Here is a 26,242-nt window from a genome sequence, read left to right on the forward strand (position 1 = left end):
GACACTTGTCAAGACATTAAAGCAAACAAAACCAATCAGGTTACAAAGGTTCAAACACGATTGTTGGCTTCCTGGTCATTTTGTTGGAGACGACTCAAATACATTTATTTCCATATTCCAACATGGAAATAGAATATGTGAGATATCCTCAGGGAGATTTAAACCAAGTGCAAGGGAAGAGCTTTAATCTTATAATCCTCTGTAATGTCATAATGGTCTCTCTAAGCTTATCTAAAGTAAAGTAACTTTCCCTGTGGAATTCAATCGCAGATACAGAAGGACCATGAAGAGTTATGTGACTAACGCTCCCTGTGCAATACCACACTCCCGCAGCTTCATTAAAACGTGCCAAATGAAATAGAGATCTAAAGATTGACACAATAAGTACATACGAGAAAGAGTTTAATTCCAAAATGTATATATAGAGAAACATGACTAATTATCACATTCCTTGTCGACAAAGTGAAACTAGATCTTTGATATTTACATCGTTTTCGCTGAAAATAAATACATATTATAGCCATTTGTAAAAAACTGCTATATCCATGATGCTCCATAATACATCCTATTGGCTGACCAAAGCTGCAGCTGAAGCAGGAGGCGACTGGATTGGCTGAAGGAACTCTGAGGTAAACACAGCCTCTGCGTACTCCTCCACAACATCCTGAAACTCTGCTGCCACATCGGCCAGAGCCTCGGACAGCAGCTCCTCCGCCAGGCTGTGGAACGAGGAAGAAAAGAAGCAAGATATTCTCCTTGAAACCAAGATGCAAAGAAAGCTCCCATTCAGTTAAAAAGACATTTACAAACTTTTAATTGAATGTCAAAGTCAAAATCTAACATCTGACAATTCTTGTTCTGCATCACAATAAATGAAACAAAGAGAGAATATATGACAAATGACAACTGTAAAAATAATCTAGACCAATTATTCTTTGATTTGAGACTAGGGCTTTTTAAAATAGCTTAATCATTTGTTTTTATTAATTTCTATACATAAGATGGATACATTACTTAAATGTGAACTGAGAAAATGTCAGCCTCAAGTTGTTCAAACTGCAAAAAGGCGCAATCAAAGCTGTTTTTCAGTTTGCTGACTGCATATGAAAAAAAGGAAAGAAAATACGTCAAAAGAGCGGTGCTAAACTACAGCGTGGTGATCATGATCTGGGCCTCACAAACACACTGAAGCAGGCCAGTGCGACTGGCGTAAAAAAACTGAATTATTAGGTTGTCGGTGCAACAAAACAATGAGTAATTGTGTGATGTTGAACTACCTGTAGCTTAGAAGAGCAAAACAAGATTGCTTTGCTCTCAACACTTTATACAGCGTACATTAGAATGGAACTAATCAGGAACAGCTATTAGGAAACATTTTATAACACTAACATGCTAAAAGCTATCTAGCTATATATACTGATTGACTTTTCATTATTCTGAATGTTTACTGCTTCAAATATGATGCAATTCTCAGTTCATTTGTATAAGTAATTATAGAGCACAAGCTTCTCATTAATATGAAAACAAAAGGAATATCTTCTCTTTTTGAGACTAATGTATTATTAGGCATGGTCCTAAATAAAGATGTAATAGTAATAATGCAACCCTGAATTATTATGCTATTCTGTTTTGCAGTGAATTTTCATATTAATCCGTCCACTAGAATAAAATAAAATATTGAAGTGGTTCAAATGATGCGATGAACAGCTTGAAGTTAGTATGTTTTCTGTGTTTGGTCTGTGCCAAAGTTGTTTTATGTTGGGTTTGGATCCACTAGGCATTATCGACTCATCAGACACACAGGATGCTACAAAGTGTGTCAAACTGTAGACGTCTGTATGTTTGTGTTCGTTCTTTTAAAACACTGAGGTAACTGGATGGCTTCGTCTCAGACATTATCCTTATTTTTCTCCAAAATCCGAAAAGCAAAGACCATTAGTTTTGTTTTTTTGATGTTGGACAGTTAATGAGCCAGAAAGAGAAGCAGTCAGATCCCATGAGTGGGACCGGGCATTAGTCTTTTCTACTCTGAAGCAAAAAACAATGTATTGAGCTGTTTACAATCCCACACATATCTATGACTCAGGGAGACCTACAAAAACCTTCTGAAGTGTAGATCTGATACATCAAACACATGGATTCAGTATGCTCAGTAAGAGGAGAGGGAGTATTCTGCATTGCAGCAACTTAAGAATTCTGTTAAGTATGCAAATGTGTGAGTGGGAGAACAACAGTGAACACCAGGGACACACTATGCAAACCATGAACTCCTTTTGCTCAGAGAATTGAGCTCGTCCAAGGACAAAATAGAGAGAAGAGAGGACAAATGTAGTTTCTATGTTGCTCTGGTAACACAAAATAAGCATTTGATTCTGCTAATATGTTAGAGAGGAGCCCAAAGACAGGGGAATAAACTGTTAGACGCTACCTGTCTGCGATGGCCCAGGGGTTGAAGCTGCCGACAGCCTCGTGAGACACAACGCGCAGGTAGGCTTCGTAGTCTTCCCTGTACCCACGGATGTTCCTCAGCATGCTGCCTGGCACAGAGATAACAGTCCCCCTGCTCCTTTCCACTGGGCCGGGGAACACGGTGCTATGTCTTGGCTGTCGTTCATCTTGGGACGCCTCCTCTGTCAGGCTGTTCTCAGAGAGGATGCTATGTCTGAAGAAACACAAGAGGAGGATTATGAGAGGAGGCAAGCTGGTATATCTCCACAACACCTTTTTATTACCTTTAGCGTATTTCTGTATGAAATGGGCTTCAGAAGGCTGTGAAGAAGACGCAAACACATGTATTGATGTGGTAGTCAGAATGGAGTGCAGCACAGTCAATGACCAGAAACAATATTTGTGATAAGTGTATGAGAGGTGTCCAGCGATCTGGTCTGCCTCTCTTTTAGAGAGCCGGGGCTCAGCTGGGCATTGCCATGGTCTGGCCTGATAATCCTCTCTGCTTGAACAAATCAGTCTGGATGCTGCGACGCCGCTTTCTGTGCTATATTTAGTGTTGCAGCAGTTCCCAAAGCATAGTGCCTCCCCTTTGTGCTCCCCGGCCTCGGCTGAACCTGTTTCTGTTTTGACTGTGAGGGCTGCAAACCACAGGGTGGCCATAAATACCAAACTGTCAGCACTGTCAACTCGGCTTACAGTCTGCAACAGGTCGATTCACTGTCTGATGGCCGTCTGAGGACCATTGTGGTCAAAGAATTCACTTCGTATTTATATAGTCAGAATTTCCCCCTGCTTTTTGTGCCGAAATCAAAAAGAAGACAAACCTGCCTGCCTTTCTTGTAGACATTCAGACCACGTGGATGCATCTTCACAGCCAAGTTTAAACTTCAATACATGTGTGATTGTTAACAGAAATCTTATGACTATTTGTCTGTATTTATTAGGATCCCCCATACTCTTAGAATGTGTGCATTAAGATCAGAGGATAAAAAGAAAACATAACATATAAAGAAAACAAGACAAAAAATAAAAGTACAACTACCAAATCGGCTCAGCGCACAGGTTAACCTTCATACACATACATTACAATATTTCCTGAGTATTGAACTCATACATCTTTATATTATTTAGTACACAACTCTGAAGCTTGTTGATAGGGTTAAAGGACAAGAAATAGCTGAATACGACATATGTAGTGAACATTTCATTAAATCATTCCTCCTGTGTGGTCACAAGGGTGTGTGTTTATGGGTAGGCTGTATGAAAGGGTAACGTAAATTACACGGTTAAAACTAGGGTTGGTGAGAAAAAAAATTGATATGGAAATCAATCATGACATTAATTCCTGATGCTACTTTATCGATACAGCAGCCACTGCTGTGAAGGCAGTTTTGGAGAAAACATGCCCTATGGTGCAGAGTAGGGCTGAACGATTAATCGATTTTAAATCGAAATCGTGATTTGTAATGATGTGATTATCAAATTGCAAAGCCTGCGATTTTTTATAACATTTTTTTTTTATTTTACATTTTTGTTGTTGTTGTTCTTCTTGTGTGTCAGTCATCCACACTAATCAGAAGTGCTGTGCTCCACATGTACCAGCCATTGTTAACCAATCAGAAGTGGCCCATGATAGAAGGTGATAGACAGATTGGGAGTGATCTTGGATGCCAATTTGACTTTTGAAAGCCATATTAGAAGCATGACTAGAAAGCTGAAATATAACATTTTCAAATAAAATATAAACATATTAGGAACTCATTAAACATAGAAGCATCGAAAATCTTTTTGCATGCCATGATACTGTCACATTTTCACTACTGTATAACCTGCTGGTCCCAAGCAACTAAGACTGCTATGAGACCACTTGAGGTTCTTTATAAACAAGCCTTAAAAGTTATGGATAGAAAGTCACTAAAACACCATCATTGCAATATACTGTCCAAATACAAACTTTTCAGTTTTGATAGTCTTGTTCTACTTTCCCGAGTTCGATTGGTATTCAGAATCATTCACAATTCTACAACACCACCGTTGAGGGGATTTTTTCAGCTTCGCCGTGAGCAGAAACTCCAGATCTGCATTAAATGCAGATCTAACCATCCCTCTGAGGCGCACTGCCTTTGGACGATCAGCATTTTCGTTTACGGTCATCAAGCACTGGAATACTCTTCCAGTTGAACTTAAAACCTGTACTGATTTCAACTCGTTTTCTTATGGTGCAACAAAAATGATATTAAGCAACCTGTCACGCCAACATGAATTACACTGTAATCTGAGGTTGTTTTTTATTTGAACTGTATTGTCATACTATATCTTAGATATTTCATTTAAAGGTGGGGTAAGTACGTTGGAGAAACCGGCTCGAGTGCGCTAGAATTTGAAAATACACAACCGGAAAAAATCTGCCACTTCCTTACAGAGCCCCTCCTCCAACACACACGACATGACCAATGAGGGCACGAGATAAGTTTGTGCACAGATGGAAGGCTGACAGGCAGGTAGGCCATCCAGTTATTTTAGCCGGGCCGGCTCAGATGATTGGTCGTGCTTTTTAGAGTGCTACGGCTTCCACAGATGACATTGTTTTGTGGATTTTTTGTCAAAGCACTTCAGATATTCATTGCTATCGGGATGTTAAGAGCATTCCATGGAATATATCAAAAAGTGTATGGGCCGGTTTCTCAAACTTACCTACCCCACCTTTAAGTGTGTTTGAAGTGTACTAAGTATTTTGTTCGTAACCTGTATTTAAATCAGGCTTTATAATTATTTGAGTGACCGAGATCATGTAAGTGTATTTCAAGTGTACTATGTATTAATTTATTGAGCTGTACTTAAATCAGCTTTTAAAATTGTTTGATAGAGATCATGCAATGTTATTATTTGTTTATTGATTGTTATGAACCTGTCTGAGAACCACAGATGGAAATTAGCTATATGTATGCATGGTCCTTCTATAAATAAAAAAATATGACAGATTGATCCAATCACCTGCCAAGTATTTTTGAAAGTGCCTGCCCTTTCCAAATGGCTTCCAATGGAGCTTTCCTAGATGGTTTGGTGAAACAAAGCATCTGAGTCAGGTTAGTAATGCTCCATCACATGATTTACATCTAAAAGGGTGAATCTTTAACTGAAGCTTGACTTTAAAGCAACCCAACGGAAGTTTCATGTAAGTTTAGTTCTTTCACTCGTAGCTCGGGCTGCGGGGGTGCTAGAGACAGGAGCACGTTGATACGACCTTCCTAGCCGGAGATATGGCCGCATTTTACAATAAACTTCCGTTGGGTCGCTTAAAAACAAATATCTCAAATCGAATCGCAATATTTGTCAGAAAAATCGCAATTAGATTATTTCCCAAAATCGTGCAGCCCTAGTGCAGAGCAAGTCTTAGCATAGGCCAGTCCACATTAAACATGGGGCATGGCTCGATTTTTAACAATCATTCAAGGTAGCAGCATGGAAAACATACACATCCACTAGTATCAAAACTAAAGGCAAATATAGGGTAGCATTTTAGATGTATTGCCAGTTGGGATGTGTTGTAGTACATTAAAAAAACACATCTCAATTAGTATAGTATAATTAGATTGTAGCCCTAATAGGAACATTTAAACAACGTTTCTAATTTACAACTTGCACCACCTGGAAAAGACCAAAAACGAATGAACAACGTAACCTAATAGCAAGATCCCATCAATTGATTTCCAAGTTTGCCTTCTAGTTTCTGTAAAAAAGCTCCAGTCATGAATTACATGGCACCCCCGGACCCGGCCACGTTGCCAAATGAGAAATATCAAAAGGGATGGCGGCTGTGCTCACTCCGAGTTGGACAAAGCCAAATGTGACTCAGAGAAATCAAGAGGTTTACAAGGTAGATTCACAAGGGAGCTTTTGAAAACAGCAGGACAGACACAGGTGGAAGAGAAGTAGCACGGAGGACAATTTATAGTGTTGCAATTTCCGTGCTTATTCAGTGAAGCTCTACCCAGACCTCCTTTATATTCCAGGTGTCTGATCTCTTGTACGTTAATCAGGTGGAATCCCCAGTCTTTGCAAATCTGAGGTCATGACTGGATTCAATGAATGGGAACATTGCAAATCTACCAGACAACCGGTTACTGTGCAACCATAGACTGTGCAACGCGGCTTTTGGCTTGTTTGTAGTACTTGGCCTAAAAGGACTGTAGATGTTAAACAAAGAGGCCGTGAAGTGAGAGAGCAGATCAAAAAGAAATACATGAAAGGGTTTGAATATGGCTGAGTGGGGCTTTCATCTTTTCATTGATTTGTTTGACCTGCTGATGCAGCTGGGGTTGGTCAGTCAGCGTTAGCAAAGAGGGGGGGGGGACAATCTGCGTCTGTGTCTGGGCTCTTCGCCATGGATACATAAATCTTATCTGCAGCTCTGCTGATGTTTCCAAAGATGAAATCTCTCACTCCATTGTCTGTGTGGTCGCTTGATAGCACTCTCACAAACACAAGCGCAAAGACAGCCGAGGTAAAGAATAATAGATTCTGTTTTCGGGGAAAGCACCTGTATAGAATAAAATTAATCTGTTCTATTTCCTACTTTCTCAATGTGTCTGATTTGAAAATTAGTCCTCTGTGCCTCTATAACAGCACTTAAAATAAAAGCTGTTAACCATAATCATTAACAGTCTGCCAGTGTCCCAGTCATCCTTCAATACAATCAAATGAGCTACCAAACATTTCTGGTGTCACAAATGTGGTTCCTTGGTGTGTGTTTAAAATATGTGTGTAGAGATAGCATGCAGGACTCTGTTTTCCTGCGTACAGCAGCCACTGTTGTATCCCTCTGGACAGACACATGTGGGTTACAAGCAGCCAATCAGGGCAGAGAGAGCACATGATGAGCTCTTCACACATTTTGCTGTTCCAAACCCCCATGTAAGCCTCACTTTCTACTACACTGAACACTTGAAGAGTCAACACTGACAGAGGATTAACACACACCAAAAGTTGAACTTAAAATGCATTCCTGGGCCATTTTTCTCTCTTTAGAAAATGAGTATGTGTTATTCCTCTGCTCAGTTGCTGTACAGGCTAAATGAAAGCAGAGTCTGATCAATCTCATCAATCATTTTCTATTCCCTCTCTTCTTAAGCCCAGTATACTTCTCGCTTATTGCACATTACTGTCAATTATCTGATAGCATGCATTCGATTATCTAGACGGACCTGAAGCTTGCTGCAGTTACGAACACCTAATGAGACTTGTGTTTTTCGCAATAACACTTTTCACTGTCCATAGAATTACTGTTCCTAATGAGGTCAGTATGTTGACTCTGGGATCGAACTGACGCAAAATCATTAAATCAAGCTTATTTCCTCAGGCTGCAGACTGTCAAGAAGGATTACTTCAGATTCTGTCATTTCCTGTTTAAGACCTCCACATTGTGACAATTATTCAACAACAGCACAATTCAACCAGCAGACTGCCACATGTTTGGGTCAGGCTAGTTCTGTGTTAATGCGGCTCTCGCTAGTATCGCTGATGCAACAAGCGGCAGGGTTTTGTAGTCAAACTTCTCTTCCCTTAATCTCCACTGTGATGTGAAATGTGCCACCCGGGTGATTTTAGAGCGAGCAACACTGCAGGACAGGCAGCCCGCTCCTCTCCCTTACAGCTCAGCTCTGTTTACTGAGCAACTCCTTGGCCCCAGAAGACAGCTCTATAAAACAATGTGCCTAATAAATACAAGTTCCCCTTCTATGTCACACCAAATGACTCCCTACTTCCAACTCGATTCCTTCCAAAAGGAACTGAGCCCTGTGGGAGAAAAATCGTTTTCAACAAGTTTTCTTGCACAAGGATATATAGCTTAAGAAAAGCTACAAATCTGCTTTTAGTATAGTTCACTAACTGCAACAATTGTTACATTTACTGGCACGTTTTTCTCTGTCAGCTCTTTTGATGAAGAAAATATGGAAACTTGAATTACATATGCATATTAAGAGCTCTATTTCCAAACAAAAGGACTAACTTATCCAAGTAGTTGACAAGTTACTTCTTTAAAAAAAAAATGGGGTTTTCATTCAGTGGAGACTGAGAGCGATGGAAATGTCGACAAATAATTACCATAGATTGTTATTATTTTGCTAATGCTGCTGACAGAAGAAGTGCTTGGCAATTGTTTAGCCACATAATATTTGATTTACATAACTTTCATTAACAAAGTTGTGCTGTTATGCTGAGTGAGACATTTTAAAAAGGACTATGTTGATCAATGTACCGACATAAACCAATAAATCCAACGATAGTCAAGAAATATCAGATGCCCCCATTCAAAATATAAACCAATATATGAGTTCTATAGAGAATACATCAACCACTTATTGTTAACACACCAATGCTAACATTCGTATTAAATAGTTAATCTTCTTTTCTATATTTGTCATTTATTCAGGCCCCTTTACAGAGATTTAGTTTCACTCTGACATCAGAGATTTTTTCCACCGCTCAATGTCAAAGAAATCCTCATGACATCGGATGTGAGTCCATGTGTCAAAGAGAAAACATGACAAGGTCCAGCCGAGTGCCAAAACATTTAAAAAAGATATTGTAATTTGGACTGAGTATGAAAGTGATGCAGGCAGATCTGTCTCTCTTTGATGCTAAAATGAGTCAGGGGAGTTTCAGAACAAATGAGCTGGCAGTTCTCACATGACTTTATCCTTGTTAAAAGCTGCTAGCATGGATACCTCTGAAGAAAACAAAACCCAATAAACTGAATACTTGACATCCCAGCACTCTTATCTGTCAAAAAATAGAGCTATTACTTGATGAAAGAAGACTGAGTCCAAGATGAGTCAAAGTGGATCAAAGGGCAACCTGAGGCACTCCATGTCTGACCGACTTTAATTTACTAATGTTGCTGCTTGAATTTGTTTGAGGGGATCCTGCTTTTCTGTATCAACAACTTCTAGTCCTTCCACTCTCTTAGCTACTCCTTCCAAGTTCCTCATTCATTTAAGCAGAACAGCAGCTGCAGCCAAAGCCCTGGGCAGTGGAGGGTCTCTCTGTGGAGTCTGCTGCCTGAGTCAGGAATAGACTTTGCCCTGAGTACGGGAGCCACCAAGTGAGTGTTTGTGGGATGACGCAGATCTCCCGGTGGGAGTGCGATTATAGGACGACCATTATGTGGGAAAAAATGTGCATCGTTGGAGAAACATTTACCAGTTTTTGTCAAGTCTTGCAGTCTAATTTAGCCAGAAGTGAATGACTTCCTGTGGATGAGGCTGCTATTGCTTTTAGAATTGTAACAGCAGTAAGTCCTGAACGGCAATTTAAAACGTTTATTTTCTCATGAATTGCAATCAAAGTTACTAGGCTACGTTCACACAGCGCGACCCAATTGCTGCCAATCTGTTTACTTTTCGAAGATGAGCTGACCTCTTTTTTTTTTCTAAATCACGCAACGAGGTGACAACCAATCAAATTGGTCTTCCTGCCAGCACAGAATGATGACAAATGATGATCTACAGTGACCTGAAGGTTCACGAAATGATGTGACTTTTCAGACTGAGATGGATTGCAAAACATCAGTATTGTATTCAATTAGCCTAAAATCCAAAAGATCACATTGTATATGATTTGTGCACAAAAACAGATCTGAGTCATATCTGCAAAAAAACACTATTTGGGTTATATCATAATGTCATCAACTAAATGTACTGTATTTTCTTGGAGCCATGACTACTAAAATAAGGGGCTAAGATCTGGGAGGAAGTTAAATAGGTCAAACCCTGTTGTTGCACTGCATGCAGCTAATATATTCTGGTAGCACTCCCGGATGTGACTACTGCGATTAGAAGATGAATAAAACAGCGAGGTGGGAAAGCAATCAGTAGGAAGATGATATTTAAAAATGGTGGGTTATGTGAGTGAAGAAATCAGGTGAAGGACAAAGTAACCCACCCAGTCTCCACGGGTTTCTGTAAGACAATATCTGCTGCAGATCCCTGCCTCAGCACTGGCCTTGTGAGTCTAATTGGCTGAGGAGAGGCTGGCCTGGAGCCCGGAGCACCGCACTGGGGTCCTGAGGAGAGGAGAGAGGAAGGGGAAAGGAAGGGATGGGGCGGAGCAGGGGAATAGACAGAGAGACAGAGCTTACAGTCAGAATGACAAGTATTCACCTATTCTTATCAGCTGTAGCATTGTCTCCACCTAGAGGAGACATGTGGGAAATGATTTCTGTGAATGCTGAGGACAATCAAGAGTTTAGTTTGTCTACCTGCTGCTGATGGTTGGTCCCAGTGAAGAGGGTCTGAGTAGGCGATTGAAGCAATTCGTCTCCTCACTTCCTCCTGATCTTTCTGCTCAGACACAGAGAGATACATTTGTTTTATTATAATAATAATAATAATTCAACTTTGTGATGTACCACCTTCTAAACACAGTTACAGTGCTTTCCAACAAATACCCAACACATATAAAACACAAAGAGACCAAAGCAAACAATTAAACACATCAGAAACAAACACAATGTAATGAATCTAAAAATTCTTAAAAAGTTGCTGAAAAGGGTCCATTCCCTTTGTGTATGTATCTGGACCTTCTTGGAATGACTAGGAGCAACAGCCCAATCACTGGCAACCTTTGGGGTTCCAGACTGACCTTCTGTTTGAGGGTCTTTCTGCCAGGCAGCTCTCACCTGTATCTCCTCCATACGAAGCAGCATGCTCTCCAGGGTGGGGGCCTGCAGCCTACACTGGGCCGTGCCCTCCAACTCTCTGTCTGTCTCGGCCGCCCACGCCGCCCGGGCAGTGTCCTCCAACAGATCCTCCAGCAGCGCCTCACTCAGCAGCTCAGCACTCTCTGCTGCCTGTGGAGGACAGCGTTCACAACAGAAGAAATACATGAAGAACAGTGGGTGGAATTCAAGGGCATGATCCCAAACTCAAAGTGTATTCAATAGCAAGGGAAATGGTCCTCTCCCCTGTGAAAAATGTGGCATCAGCAGCACAGCTCACCCTCTCTGCAGGCTGCTCAGACAGCTGATCCCTCAGTGAGGAGCTGATCCTGGTCCTGGACTCACCAATCTGAAGGTTAACAAAGGCAAATTCAGTCTAACTAATCCCAAGCAAGCATCAATCATTATCTCATAGTCCATACAAACAATTCCATTACAAAAAGTCAAACTGTATTAGTCTTTTGGTTAATATAAAATGCACTGTTCCTCATTTGATGAAATAAGATGTATATATTGTTTCCCTTAAGCCAGGGGTGTCCAAACTTTTTTCACTGAGGGCCACATACAGATATATACATATATATACAATATACAAATATACAAATATAAATATATACAAAGGGCTGTGCCGCTCACTAGAGGTGAGGTATATTCCCTTATCAGTTAAGTTATAAGTTAGCTAAATCAATCAAATGAATGATGCGTGATACTTGAAAATGCTTTAAGAAACACAACAGCCTCCATCACAGCTTACCACAGGTTTTCATTTATTTTGTTGGCAGCTCAATCTTTAAAACAGAAGCTTCAGATTGCTTATAAAAAGAGGAAATATAAAGGGTAGATTTCAAGCTTGTTAAGTAATTATGTATTTAAAAAAAAAATGTTTTCAACTTCAATTGACTGAATCTATTTGAAAAATGGGCTTATTACCACACGAATACTGTGTTATATATGTGTGTAACAGTTACATATATATTTAAGAAGTACTATATATTACAAGCACAAGTTTCACTTTTCCACCCTGCCCCAAATGGTCCTAGACTTTAACCCCCCCCCACACACACAACCTTCCCTCATCCAGCACCAGTCTCTTTTCTGCCCATCTCCGCTGCTCCTGCACTGAAACTGTACTTTGAACATTTAAAATATATTATTAACATTTTAAATTGTATATCCCGTTTATCTAGGCCCTTTTTGTTTTGTTTTATGTATATATGTCACACTGTGGGACTGCGGGAAACGGTATCTCGAGATTTCTGGATGTATAACACATATAGTAATTTTGACAATAAAGCTGACTTTGACTTTTGACTTTGACATTTGTAAGAGAACAGATGAGTCTTTGTACCTGTGCTTGGTCCACAAGGGGCTGGCTTCTCTCTCTGGTCCTCTGCTCGGCTCTCTCGCCCAACCGAGGAGAGACAGCTTCTGACCTGTAAACCAAAACACATCGACACTGCAAGCTGTCACAGAAGTTCTGTTCTTCTAAACACACTTACTATATCTTGCTTTCAAGCCTGACAGGTTTCTACAAAAAAAGCAGTCTTTGTCAGGCTCTGTGTTAAACGGAAACATTCACATTGCCTGCAAACGAGCGAGTTAAACGCTATCAAACTGTGACCTCTGAATATAGGCAAACCTTGTGAAACCCTTTTGTGAATGTATCCTTTCACTGTAGAAGCCAAATCATTTCGTTGTAAAGCCTGACACACTCCTCACAATGACTCCAGCTGAGATCAGTTCAGGGCACTAGAGATTAAACTGATGAGTGACAAGAGCAAGAAATAATCTGTAATGAATGCCCGTCACTTAATATAAGGTGAGCAGGTGGAGCAAGCAACTCCTGGCCCAAAACACAGTTAACATATAAATGGCTATCTGACTTTAGTCCATTTTCTTCACTATAAATTCTACATTAAATGGGTTAAAATACTTTTTCTTATTTTAACAGAAAATTCTTGTACATTCAGTCATAACATTACAGAGTTTTCTTACAATATATTGATACTATTATATTCAAATTGCAGTTTGCTGATTGAGTCGAATAAACAATTGTATTCATAGCCGGTGAGGCAGCAACTCCACAATGCAAACACTTGGCAGAGTGCGGTACTTCCTGTAGCAAAAGAAGATGCATCTTTGTGTGTGGGGAATCAGAAGAATGAAGGACAAACCTGCTCAATGCAGAAATTGAATTAAAGCATTACGGAACAAATTTGGACTACAACCCATTCACTGCTCCTGCTGAGCGCTGCTGGCCTTGCAGAGTTTAACTGTCCAAAGACTAATTAGCAAATGTGAGCAAATCTATAGACCAATATGCTCTCTGGTGCTGATGGGATGTTGCTGCAATCACAACTTGCATTATTTTCTGCTCTATTGTTTGTAGGTAATTATGCCCATGCTGAAATTCTAATTGAACTGATCAGTTAATTGCTGGCATGGTGCATTGAGCTGTACGGCAGATTGCTGAGTGTATTACTGCCTTGGGGTGGCAGCAGATTTACGCGTTGTTGGCTTTACTGGTGGGAAATGTTTCTTCTTCTTGCCTTGAATACACATGTTTATAAAGGACATGTTATCATTATGTAATCAGAAGAATCAGAAACAGGTTTATTGCCAGGTTCGCACATACTAGGAATTTGACTTGATGTCATGGTGCATACATAAAATATAAAAAACAAGAAATCTAATATAAAACAAAAAATCTTTTGCACCGTAATAAAATATAGTTAAATAGCAATACAAATAAAAATAAACATGGAAATAGAATGCTATGAATGAATTTTAGAATAATGTATAATGAATTGATATGAATTAGTTATATATATATATATATATATATATAGTTAGAGGAGCGCGAGCAAACAAACAAAAGCATTGAAAGTGGGGACTGACTCAAAAGAAAAAATGACATTACAGCCTTAATAACTGTAACGTATTAGGTAGCAATGATAGGAATTGTCTGCATATTTTATTATGCTTTTCAGTGTTTCTTATAATTATATTAATATAGGCCACATTATGTTCACAGATAGAATCAACAGAGCAATCTGCATTTTGGCTGGATCAATATCCCACAACATTATGACCTTCAATATCCCCTCTGTTTTTTTAAACCTGCAAATCTGTTGTGATGTTTTCCTCACCTTAATGTCTGAATGCGCTCAGCCTCTTCTTTACTCAGCTGGTTGAGCTCTTTCAGTCTCTGCATCGTCATCCTATCCAACCAGGCGTTCCTGCCAAGCCAGTAATCATCAAATTAAGCCAAATGTAAGCCGTTATGCATTTCATGTAATACGTTATAATCCTCACCTCTAAAATCAGGCCCCTGATTTGTTGGAGTGCACAAATAGTGATTAAGATTTGATTAAACAGAGACCTATATGGAACACTCACTCAATGAGCCACTTGTGACCACTGAAAGCAGGCCAACTATAAATCACTCACAAAGAGAAATGGCTGCAATCTAGCGGGCACGAATTTATTGGAAAGAATTACATTTGAATTAGAATGAGAGTATTGCCTGTGGCGCTCAGCAAGTGGGGTCTGACAAAGAGGATATAAATAACTCTCTGAATACAGAAGGACTCATTATGATTCCATTTGCTTTGCGCTTTCCTCTTGCCTGGACAGACAGTCTGATGTACAGTGTGTATGAAGATAATAACAACAGCTTAATTAAACCTAAAATAATAATGAATCTGACAAACAGTTAGACTCCATTATAAAATATCTGATAAAAACAAGAGATGGAAAGCTGGATATAAAGTTATAGGAGATGTTTTTCACCTCATAGCTTCATTCTGAGCTTGGTTCTTTCGTTCTGAGCTCAAGGCCGGCTCTGCCCCCAAACCCCCGGCCAGGGTCTGCCTCGGAGGGCTGGGCGAGGGCTTCACAGGAGAGAAGAGACATCGAGGCTCTGGTCGTTTTCCTTGAGGGGATCTGCAGAGATAATAGCGGAGGGATGATAGGATGAGATGAAAAGGCAAAAGAGATATACACTGAATTAAGAGCAGTCAGAATAGATGGTGTGGGAATTGAGTAGGAGGAATATGGAGATAAGGAAACAGTGAAAAGTAAAGAGAGAATGGCCTGCAACATTTACACTAAATAGGGGTTTTCAATACAAACATTTTTCTATGTCACATTATTTGATTAAAGTTGCTATTTCAGAGAGAACGTTGCTGTGTTTTATCCTTTAAACTTGGTATGAGTGTATTTTATCATTGTACAGTATATTCCATTGTTGTTTCCTGGATAGCATTCAGCTATTTATCTAGCAGATAATTACACAGCTTTGCAGATAAAGCCTGTTCTCGTCTTTTTGCCAGCTGAAAAGTTGGATATTAGAGGTGTCTTTTAGCACTTGTTTCCCTTATATTTAAACATGTAATTGTATCCAGACCTCATTGATTCATAATGCATTAATGCTCAGAGGATTCATAATGATGAACCTTAACATTAGAGTTTTAGACATGACAGTATACACATTATGTAATGAACTTAATCATCCAGTGTGCACTGAGAGCAAAATCAGTGGAGAACAATAACAGGTTTTTCAAAATGAATGTGTCCTCAGCTTTACAGACTCACGGCTGCCGGGGGGGAGAGTGAGGGGAGGAAGGGATCCAGGGCACGGAGCGCTCTTTCTGAGGGAGCTGGTTCACTCGGAGCTGAGAGGAGACTGTGGGCTGCTGGAAACCTGCTTCCTCTTTGTGATCACGCTAAGACAAAAAGAAGATATAAAACACAAGTTAGATGTTTGCAAGATCCTCAGATTGTTTACATCTTTGAAGTGGCACACCTTCGTATGCCTTTTTGACAGGATTTGAATAAAAAGCCAAATCACACTGCTTCTAATATCATATGAAGCATTTCCTGTGTGGGATAGATAATGATATATCAGCAGATAACATGCCTTAATATTAGTCACAAATTCCAATTCTCTCCAGTCTGGCATGTAGATATGTTATATGAAGAAAAACATGACATTTAACCTGAATTAAAGATATTTTCTTATCTTGCACAGTGATTTTTGTACATTTTGAAAAACATTGCATTTTATTACTACTTTTGCTAGTTGGCCATAACGATAACAGTGGTTATCATAATAAGCTGATTTCATTATAGGAGGGACTTGATGTTCTTAAGCAGGAAGAAAAAACATGTGTGAATATCGGCAATCAGCCAAGGTGATTTGGAAAATAACAGCATATGCAAAATCGGCAAAAATCTAATTGTGTCCACCCCTAGTAACAGCATACATAATTCAGCTTTGTAAGTGTCAAGCCGCCACCTTTAACAGAATGTCAGCCTTGCTTCTCTCAGAGTGTAGAGCGGCTCCCTTCCTGCAGGTGGTGTTAGACGGAGGTCTCAGCTCTCTCTGGGCAAGGCTCTCCACGCCTGCTCTCAGCTCCTCTCTTCTGTTCAGGAGCTGCAGAGAAGTAGGTTTGGGCTTCTGTGAGGCCATTCTTCTACCTGTTGACAAATATTAAAACATTTGACTTTTTTGATCTATACTCAATGAAAAGAGAAATAAAGGAAGAGCTGCTGTGATTCATCCCTATTAAACATGAGTAGGGCTTGTCGTAACACAACACCTCCGATTACAGTGAGCTTGACAGTTGGAAGTCTGAACTCGTGGTAGGTGTTTGCGTCATCTCTTCCGCAGCATGTCTCTCCGCCCAATGGGAGCCTTCAGGAGTTCACTGATCATGACACTGAGCAGCAGGGGAACAGAGGCCGGGGTTCTGCCCTTAAGTTCCTGTTTTTCTGATCATTACTTCTCTTTATTGCTCATTATTAATTCTCAGCTATTTAGGCACAGTGAGATGCCCAAACACAACTGCACAAATGCCCTTAGGGGACTTCTAGATACTCGGGGGACTCAACCGGTTGTCATTTGTTATATACACAATTTATTCTGTGACGCTTTTAGAGGCTTAGTCAGAAGGTAGGGCTTTGTCTTAAAGAGGAAATACATTTAAGGAAAGTACAGGATTTATATAAAATGTTGCAAGGTTTGAAATTGTATGATGATGATCAAGGTCAAACATTTGAAGAAAGATGTCCAAAAAATGTACACAAACTAGAGCTGATTTTAATCGCAATTACGATTATGGCTTGCAACGATTACGAAAACAACGTAATAGAAATAAAACGATTATTTTTTTATTATTATTATTACTTTTTTTAAATGTTATTATTACTTTTTTTTTTTTTTTAATGTTATTATTATTATTATTATTATTTTTTTTTCAGTTGAATTATACTTAAAGTTCAGGTTAATCAACTGTTAAAAACATACTGTTCACGTTTTTTTTCTCCAATAAATTGATGTTTTCAAAGTAAATGGATAATCGTTTTTAATAATCGTGATATCAATTATTGACCCAAATAATCGAGATTATGATTTTTGCCATAATCGAGCAGCCCTAGCACAAACTCAAACGTTATATACAAATAAGTAAAGGCTTTAAGATATGTAAATGCATCCAGGGAAATGAACACACCACGGACACCTCTTTTGGGATTTGCTGGTTTGCGAGGCCCTCTCACGGTTGAGGTGCTAGGACCCTTGGGTGCAAGAGAAGGTGACCTGCTGCGATGAGGAGACTTCCTGTGTGGAGGGCGTGCTTGGGCCTGCATCTTTTTTTCAAGCAGCTGTTGTTTACTGAGGGCAGAATCCAGAGTCTAAGAGGAATAGAGTGACACGACTTTAAAATGTTGGATAAGTCACAAAAAAAACATCTATAAATGGAGATCAATTACAACATCATTCCATAATTATGTTCATAAATAAACAAGAACATAATCATTCTGAATAGTGATACTATAAACTAAAAGCCAAATGCAGTGCAGTCATATGGTGTATGGATGGAATTACAAAAATGACTTAAGTCATATAAGTGAAAAAACAAACAACAACTGACATGTTTTCCCTTTCCTGTGCTGCATTTATCTTCACTAAAAGATGGGGGATTTTATTGAATTATGTTTGTATTCAGGAAGCCATTTGAATTGCCTTGTTGTTGAAAGGCGTGAGACCATTTATTTGCCTAGCTGTATCTTCAGTAAGTAAAATGCATGGACTGCTGTGCTCAGATGGCCTGAATATCAATTCACAAAACAACTCTATTTAGGTCTGTGTATAATTATTGTTCTTGTATATTGCCCTTAAATTGGGGGGCCAAGAGTCCTTTATACAATAGTTGCAACATGTCACTAAGGTAGATAAATGACATGTTACTTATACCCTATACTTAGATTTGTTCTTACCTCTAGTTTCTGTAGGATGCTTAGGGCCGTCTCAGGAACAGCTGAACTCTGTTCTACTTCAACCTTGGCTGAGCACAGAGAGAGCTGTCGGATCAGCTGGCCTAGCTCTTTGTAATAAGGGGGGACTTTGCCATGAGATAAATCTGAAAGCTGATGCGTGACAACCTGTAAAGCTCTGAGTGTCCCACGGTGGGCAGCTGCAAGCCTGCTTATTGCCACAGACTGAAAAAAGAACAGTCAAACATGACACAGCGCTAAAATCTCAATATTGATAAAGAATAGAAAACTGTGTTATTTTCCTCAACAAATACACAAATGGTCTCAGCTCTACCTAGCAGTAAATCTGTAATAATGTTAAAGGCAAACCTTTTTCGTGTCCCACAGTTTCTGGCTGCGTAGTCTCTCGATATCTTCTTGTATCTCTTTTACCTATCAAATAGAAATCCACAAACCATTTCTTATAGATAAAAAGCTAATCAAAAAGTCAGTGAAGCTTTATGTGGTAGATATACATACCTGTTGTTGGAGAACAAAGATGACACCTGCTGAGCGGGCTGCCTGCTTCTGTCTGCGTAACTCCAACTTGTTTTGTTCTTCAGGCTCAAGTTGATCCTCTATTTTCTCCCCTGTTGTTTGAATCCAATTGTTCATTATTGTTTAGTTAAGTCCATTATTTGTGCTATGAAAACACATGAATAGTGTGCCCATTGTGGTGCCAACATTTCAGAACTTTTGTCAAATCATATTATCAATAGTAAGAAAAACAAGTTTAATGTAACAAGCTTATTGTTTTTAGTCTTTTACCTCTGTTGGCTAGCTCTTCTACTTTCTGAATATAAACTTCCAGCTCATATTGAAGTTTGAAGATCTCCTGGCTTAAAGGAGCTTGTTTGACTCCTTCAAATCTTCTCAGGCCAGGGTCTCTTGTTGGGGGGGATTTGCCAGTCTGAGGCATGGGAGAAATGGGATACTTCTGCTGTGTGTGCACTGACATTTGGACTCTAGGTCGCGTTGCTTTCTCTTTTGGACTGGAGGTCTTTAACTTGAACTTACTCGGAGTGGCTGCAAGCTCCTATAGAGAGAAGAAGACTCATTGACTGAACAAAGCAGCAATCATTCATTAAAAAGGACATAAACCAGGAAACTATTCATTGTAAAATGTGTACTATTTATCAACATGAGTTACCTGGAGTAGCTCTACATCACTTGTTTCAAGAAGAGAGGCATCCTGAGAGAGTTTGGCAGAGGATTTTGTCAGTGACTCAAGACGCCTTTTCCTCAGATCTCGTTTAGCCAGTTGAACCGCGGCTCGCAGTCTCTCCTCTGAGAGGGAGGTGAAGCTGATGGAGCTTCTGGTGCTGTCAGCTGTCTCACGCTGCTCTGACAGTGGCAGCAGCCTCTCTATCACAATGGGGGCTGGCGGGCACACATGGGTGGCACGGTTGCTGGTTCTTGCAGGGATGGCCTCATTGAACAAAAGCTGTGGTGTGTAAGATATCAGTAAGTCTTAATGAATCTTCAATGTGATCAAGCAGACATTGTGATACTCAATCATGCCTTTCACACCACTTTCTCAACAAGTATTTTATTTGTTCATTTATATTCAAGCCAGTTGCCACATTACATCCGGCCTACAATACGTTTTTTGTTTTAACTTCTTTTTAAAAGCTGCTGATGTAACTTCATTATCATTCAAGAAGAGTGCAATAGTCGGTTCTATTTAACTATGTTGTGCTGTATCGATGGATGTGTCATCAAGCGTTTGCTCACTGATACAGAGGGACACAATCATATACATTATTGTTCCAACAGCACCAAACGCCACAGTGGAAAACTTGATCATTTAACCTTTTCAAAGTACGATTTATTGCAAGGCTGATCGGAATTTGGTTTATCTAACGCTAGTTGTACTGAATAGGACTAGGTGTACATGTATGCACTTGTAAAAAGGTAGAATGATTTATCTATAATACAGATAGAGCAAAGGTGAATGTTAACAGACTTTTCATACATATATTATATTGTTTACCTTGGTTTGGGACATCCCAGTAGTTAAAACGCTGTTGGTGTGAACAAACCAGTCTCTCCCTTGGCTTTGCTGTCCTACGAAACTCGCAGGGCCACTCTGCAAGAACCGTGCAGTCATTGTAGAAACTACAATCACCAACTCAGTCAAAAATAGGAATCAATACTTAATATAAAGCATTAATGCTAGTGAGAGTTAGCATTAGCAAGCTCACAATGCTTTGGAAGTGAAGCCGCAAACATTTATGTTAATCCAAACATCATCCATTCGACCATCGCTTGTTACGGTCTATACAGAAATAATAAATTAACGTTTCTTACTGACTGTTAATGAACATAGCACACACGGTTGACTTGTTCAAGTTTAGTGTAAGCTTGTCAACAATTTGAAACGCCGCCATGACAACAACAGTACGCCGCCTAGCGGAAGTAGTTTTATTTCTTAACGCCTAGTACGGAAGGTGAAAGTAGTCAAATATTAATGCAACTGCATTTTTAATAAACACGTGCCAAATAAAAATACCTGCTTATTTTCCCTTCTGTGACATATTCTGTATGTGTAATATACTGTGAAATACTGTGCCATTTGGTTATAAAATGATTGAACCGGTAAAGGAAATGTGATGAGCTTCGTAACCGTTTTGGCTACACGGTCCCTTTAAGAACCTTTGCACAACCGGAAGTGGTACTGTCACATTTTGAGTATTTCTACGAGGTCCAGTGTGAAGAGGAGCATCATTTCTGAAATAACACTTCTTAGGTCTTGATAGCCTTATATTTTAGTGCATTTTCCCACTAAGTCAGTCGAAACGATGGCCCACTACGAAGAGGTGACTGTGCGCGGCTATGATGAATTCTCTCAAGCTATATCTGAGAGAAAAGGAAAGGATATTTTTGCTTATTTCTCTGGTAATAAAGACGCCCAAGGCAAGAGCTGGTGTCCAGACTGTGTGACAGGTAACTTTATATATCGTCTACCTGTAAAATAACTATAAATAACCCATCATTGTATGGTTACCTACTCGTTTGTAACACATATTCTACTGGAATGGTTGTTAATCTATTTTGCTCTTATTTATCTTGCACTTTGGTACATATCCATTCAGTCAATTGTTAACAGTTTACGATCTTGTATTTCAGCGGAGCCAGTTGTCAGACGAGAGATGACCCATCTTCCTGAAGGCTCTGTCTTCATCTACTGTCAAGTTGGAGAAAGGGCTTTGTCAGTATTGTATTCTTTTATTAAGTAACTAAAGGTACACAATAAATATAGTGGCGTAAAAGCTATTTACCTCTGAATTGTGGTAGGGTAGAAGTACAAAGTAGCATAAAACGGAAATACTCAGTAAAGTACAAGTTTCTGAAAATGGTATACAGTACTTGAGTAAATGTACTTAGTTATTTCCCATCTCTGTTCAAAACTGATGTTATGGGTTGCTCTCTAAAATGTATTTTTTTGCGGCTCTGGTGAATTGTATCAGCTAATCATTTGTTTTCATGTTTCAGTTGGAAGGATTCAAATAATCAATTCAAGAAGACACTAAAGTTGAGTGGAGTTCCGACTCTGCTGCGATATGGCACAGTAAGTATAATTAGTTTTACAGAAAAAAACATTTAATTTAGATGATATAGATCAGGTAACAATCAATTTCTTATAAAATGTTGCATATTAAAAAGCGTAATCTATTACTGTTACTGTAGTTTTAATGGACTATACCTTCCTGGTATACAGAAATGTTAAAAGCCCTGTCATCCTGTTTCAGCCTCAGAAGTTGGTGGAAGATGAATGCTTCAAGTCCGACCTGGTGAGGATGATGTTCACTGAGGACTGAGGGATCCATTGCCTGTCAGGCATCATTTGTTCAACGTTGAACAGTTCACTTTACCACCATTGAATTCCAGCACCATCACAAAGTATAGCTCCTTCTGTCATGTGACGCTAATCAGCAATTGTGTAAGTTCACAACCAACCAATAAATGATGAGCATCCTAACGCTCATCTCCTCAATTAATTGTACTGTAACATCTGCATAGACAAACATGTGTAATGCATGTTACTCATACTTATGGTTCTCATGCTGCTTTATGTGCAATCACTCAATCCTGATTGAAAAATGTAGCTTGATACATTAATGCAAATGATGTGTATCGCACTATTGATCATTACAAATATTTTGTCTGTACTGTGACCATTTATATGTGATTATTTTGTGTGGCCTTGCATTAGGTATCAAATAAAGTATGACTTGAAGTTTAACATTCATAACAGAGAAATTGTTATTTTCTAATGTGTTATACAGTATGTTTGCATTCTTTATTTTATTTAACCAGCCATCTATCGATTCCTTTATATATCTTTCTGCTTACAAATCTTATTGTCTTAAGGGCAAACCACCATAAGATGCTGGCACATTTGCAACATTGAAACCCAGCCTTACTGTCTTTGTGTCCTACATACAATCCTACCTGGACACACTATGTGTCTGTCTAAATCCTATTGTCTTATTAAAATACCATATTTGCAGGTCTCCCTTGAAAAAGAGATCGTTGATCTCAATGGGATTTTTACCTGGTTAAATAAAGGCTACAAACAATTTATGCAAGCACATTTGCAAAACCATGATGTCTTGAAAACATAGGCAAGCATAACATATTAAACACTAAACTACTGCACACACTCTAAAACTATTAGAGCCTTATATACTTAATTTGATCATTAACTGTTTTTGTATTATGTGTTAGCTGTTACATGTATGATGAAGCCCACACCTTCATTTGCTAATCTCACAATTGGGTGTTCATTTGAGGCAGGATATTTTGACAGAGTTTAAACATTTGCTTTTAACTATTGTTTGGCAATCATCTTTCTCCTCGCATACACCTGAGAAATATGTGAAGTTGTGTCACATCTTTGCTCTACCTTAACATTTGTTGCAGGTAAGTATCTTCTTAAGAAAACTAGATGGCAGCATATCCCTAGAAATAGGGAGTGCCCCAGCCTTATATTTTTGAAATGTACTCAATCTAATGTAATGTTGTCTAATGAAGCTTGATAAACCAACAAATTGCATACATTTAATTACATATAATGTAAGTTTGAGTTGGAACCTACATTCCGGCTGCTTTTAATCAGAAAATCCGAAAAGTTTTAGGTTATATAAAACATGCAAACTCATTCATTAAAATAATAAGATGCATTTTCTGCTCGTACCAAATCTACATCCTATACAAAAGTGATCACAGTATTTTATGTGAAGCTACAATTAACTGAGGTTGTAATGAAAGTGTAGCCTATGCTATGGGAGGAAACAGATCGCAACCGCTGTTGCAGTCAGGGCGATTTAAGCGGAGCGCATTCCTGCACAGCGCTCACTCCGGAGAACGAGCCGCAGTGAAGCACACACCGCAACGCCTCTCAGGAGCTGGAGCTCACCTACAACCTCACGTCGGGGGTGGAGGAAGTGCCGGGTGTCTCCTGAACATAGCGGGTACATGTACATTAGCTTCGGCCGAGGGTAACGTTGTGTGTTCGAGGACCGTACGCCGCGATGTCGGAGTTCCTGGTGAGTCTATTCGGAGAGCGGCTCGTCAACAGCGAAAAAGCCGAAGTGGACGTGCAGTCTCTGGGCGCCAAGCTGTCTCTGGTCGGGCTCTTCTTCGGATGCAGCCTGAACGCACCGTGCAAGCAGTTCAACGGCAGCCTGTGCGAGTTTTATACTAGGTTCAAAAAGGCGTGTGAACACAAGGACAAATTGGAAATCGTCTTCATCTCCTCTGATCAGGACCAGAAACACTGGCAAGACTTTTTGCAGGAGATGCCATGGCCCGCCTTACCTTTCAAAGACAGACACAAAAAGGTAAGATGGGCTTTGGTGATGAGGAGGAACACTGCAAATCAGTGCTTACTCTCTCAAGAGGTTATAGTGTTTTAGTGGGCTAGAAATAAGTGGAAAACACCCTGTAGGCCATGTCTGCTTCTTTTGTCTTTGACAGGTGTGTGTGATCTAATTTTAGGTGATTTTCATTTGTTTCACAACCATTTTATTATTCAAATCAGATCCCCTTACAATTGACTTTAAGCTACTGGACCACTGCCATCCTAAAATATATTACAATATTTTGAGCAAATGAATATACTTATTGAAAACAAACACATTGTACTGAATATAAAAAAAAAAGAAAGTAAAGCCATGTTTAAAACAATTAAATTAGTACAATGGGGAAATAAATATTACTTTTATGACAAAATATATTTTATAAATATTGTTTTACACCTTTGAGAGGACTTGCAGCTAGCAAATGAATCATTTTCTCCATGTATCCTGACTTAATTTACCAAGATAATTTAATTGTGACAGACCAGACATTCCTAAGTTGTTATGAGGAGCGGAAACAGAAAGAAAGACTTAATTTCACTTTGTCTTTTCACTGACTAACATTTCTGTTAGAGGAAAGGGTATTGGCACATAATATTTAAACTAAAGATCTCAGAGCACTGTTATTTTTGCATCCATCATATTATCCATGTTGCTGCTTGTGCAGCCTGCCCAGTAAATGCCTTTTTTATTTTTGCCATCATCTAATCTAAACATTTTTGCTGATTTGCTGTTCACTGTCAACTACTTATTATGAACTACCTATATGTATATTTTTTGTAAAAATTGTGAGTCAGCATGGATGCATTTTTCTGTAATACTTATTTTGAAAATGTATTACAAAAATAGTGGAAATAGACAAAGAAAATTGATTTCTCCGTTTAGGATGCTACTATATTATCAAATTGCATAAGTGTCTCTTTTTTATAATTTGAATTTGTTATCTACTATCTATAGTTTTAACATATAAGACAAATATTGACAGTTTGTTTGGCTCGTAGCCTGAACTGCACCACAAAATAACCCATAAACATTTAGTGGATGTATTACCATTTTTCATTTAAAAAAAGGATTGATTTTACTAGTAAAGGTAAAAATGTTGCTATTCATTTGAAATGATAAAAAAAAGGGTACAGAGGATTTGGAACACTTTAAAAAAAACAAACAAGATAGCATATTATATTATACAGTATATTAAATAATGTTTTTAACCCTGGTCATCTTATACAAAATACGTTAAGGAAAACATAGTGGCCTATAATGTTTAGTAGCCCACATTGTGTCTTTAACAGTGTGTGTGTTTTGCAGAACAGATACACATATTTGTATTCTTGCCACGTTTAAATATTTCCACCCCAACTGCTCTTTGTGTAGGTGAGGCATGACCAGCTCTGCATCATTGTCTTGTAAATTCTTTTAGATTGCCAATGATGATTTACGTTACACCTCGTACTGAAGTCCAGGCGTGAATGAGAATCAGAGATAACAGGGGAGGGGGGGTTGTCTTGTTGTTGTCTGGGGCGGAGCAAATCCATCGCCCCTTACTGCTTGTGGAGAATATGTGTAGCCTCCACATAACCATTGTGCATGCTCTTTTCTCTGTGGTCTACCCGTCGTCTCGGCCTTATGAGTAAATCAACCCGATTGTGTATCAGTGTGTTGCTGAGGCCTGCAGTTTTTATTCAGTTTGGGCTTCATCCAACCTTTCGGCCTATTCTCTCTTACCGATATAACCCAGCAATGGAAATGCATGTTTCAGTTGGCAGCTTAAGTACAGTAACACAATATCTTTAGCAGACAATATTATGCATAATTCAGTCTTTTTTCTATTAATCTTCTTGGTTAACTATATGTATTAGTAAGTTTAATTATGTATTATTCTAATGGGAAA

The 26,242-nt window shown here is 39.1% G+C and overlaps 3 protein-coding genes across 4 annotated transcripts in view; 2 read left to right on the forward strand and 1 right to left on the reverse strand.

Annotated features, from left to right (window-relative positions):
- On the reverse strand, window positions 1-20,888 carry kiaa0753 (KIAA0753 ortholog). 2 transcript variants are annotated; one of them, XM_034207037.1, is made up of 18 exons: window positions 20,481-20,888; window positions 19,638-19,931; window positions 19,256-19,523; window positions 18,968-19,077; window positions 18,818-18,880; window positions 18,452-18,673; window positions 17,695-17,866; window positions 16,470-16,651; window positions 15,767-15,897; window positions 14,963-15,115; window positions 14,320-14,409; window positions 12,519-12,603; window positions 11,451-11,519; window positions 11,132-11,302; window positions 10,712-10,793; window positions 10,396-10,516; window positions 2,429-2,662; window positions 1-719 (listed from the first exon to the last, which is right to left on the reverse strand). In XM_034207037.1, exons 1-18 carry the CDS (start codon window positions 20,595-20,597, stop codon window positions 566-568), a joined length of 2,718 nt encoding a protein of 905 aa, XP_034062928.1. In that variant the 5' UTR covers window positions 20,598-20,888; the 3' UTR covers window positions 1-565. The 2 variants fall into 2 exon arrangements, with proteins under 2 accessions (XP_034062928.1, XP_034062927.1); XM_034207036.1 differs by having other exon boundaries at window positions 17,686-17,866.
- Window positions 20,889-21,175: 287 nt separating this feature from the next.
- On the forward strand, window positions 21,176-22,739 carry txndc17 (thioredoxin domain containing 17). Its single transcript, XM_034207074.1, has 4 exons — window positions 21,176-21,433; window positions 21,617-21,698; window positions 21,983-22,058; window positions 22,240-22,739. The coding sequence occupies exons 1-4, from the start codon at window positions 21,289-21,291 to the stop codon at window positions 22,306-22,308; spliced, it is 372 nt and encodes a 123-aa protein (XP_034062965.1). The 5' UTR covers window positions 21,176-21,288; the 3' UTR covers window positions 22,309-22,739.
- Window positions 22,740-23,832: 1,093 nt separating this feature from the next.
- nxn (nucleoredoxin) overlaps window positions 23,833-26,242 on the forward strand; it is a 52,549-nt gene continuing 50,139 nt past the window's right edge. The window contains exon 1 of the mRNA XM_034207052.1: window positions 23,833-24,333. Within this exon, the coding sequence (XP_034062943.1) occupies window positions 24,025-24,333 (309 nt within the window). The 5' untranslated portion in view covers window positions 23,833-24,024. The remainder of the gene's footprint in view (window positions 24,334-26,242) is intronic.

Source organism: Gymnodraco acuticeps, unplaced genomic scaffold (genome assembly GCF_902827175.1).
Source record: "Gymnodraco acuticeps unplaced genomic scaffold, fGymAcu1.1, whole genome shotgun sequence".
Taxonomy (NCBI): domain Eukaryota; kingdom Metazoa; phylum Chordata; class Actinopteri; order Perciformes; family Bathydraconidae; genus Gymnodraco; species Gymnodraco acuticeps.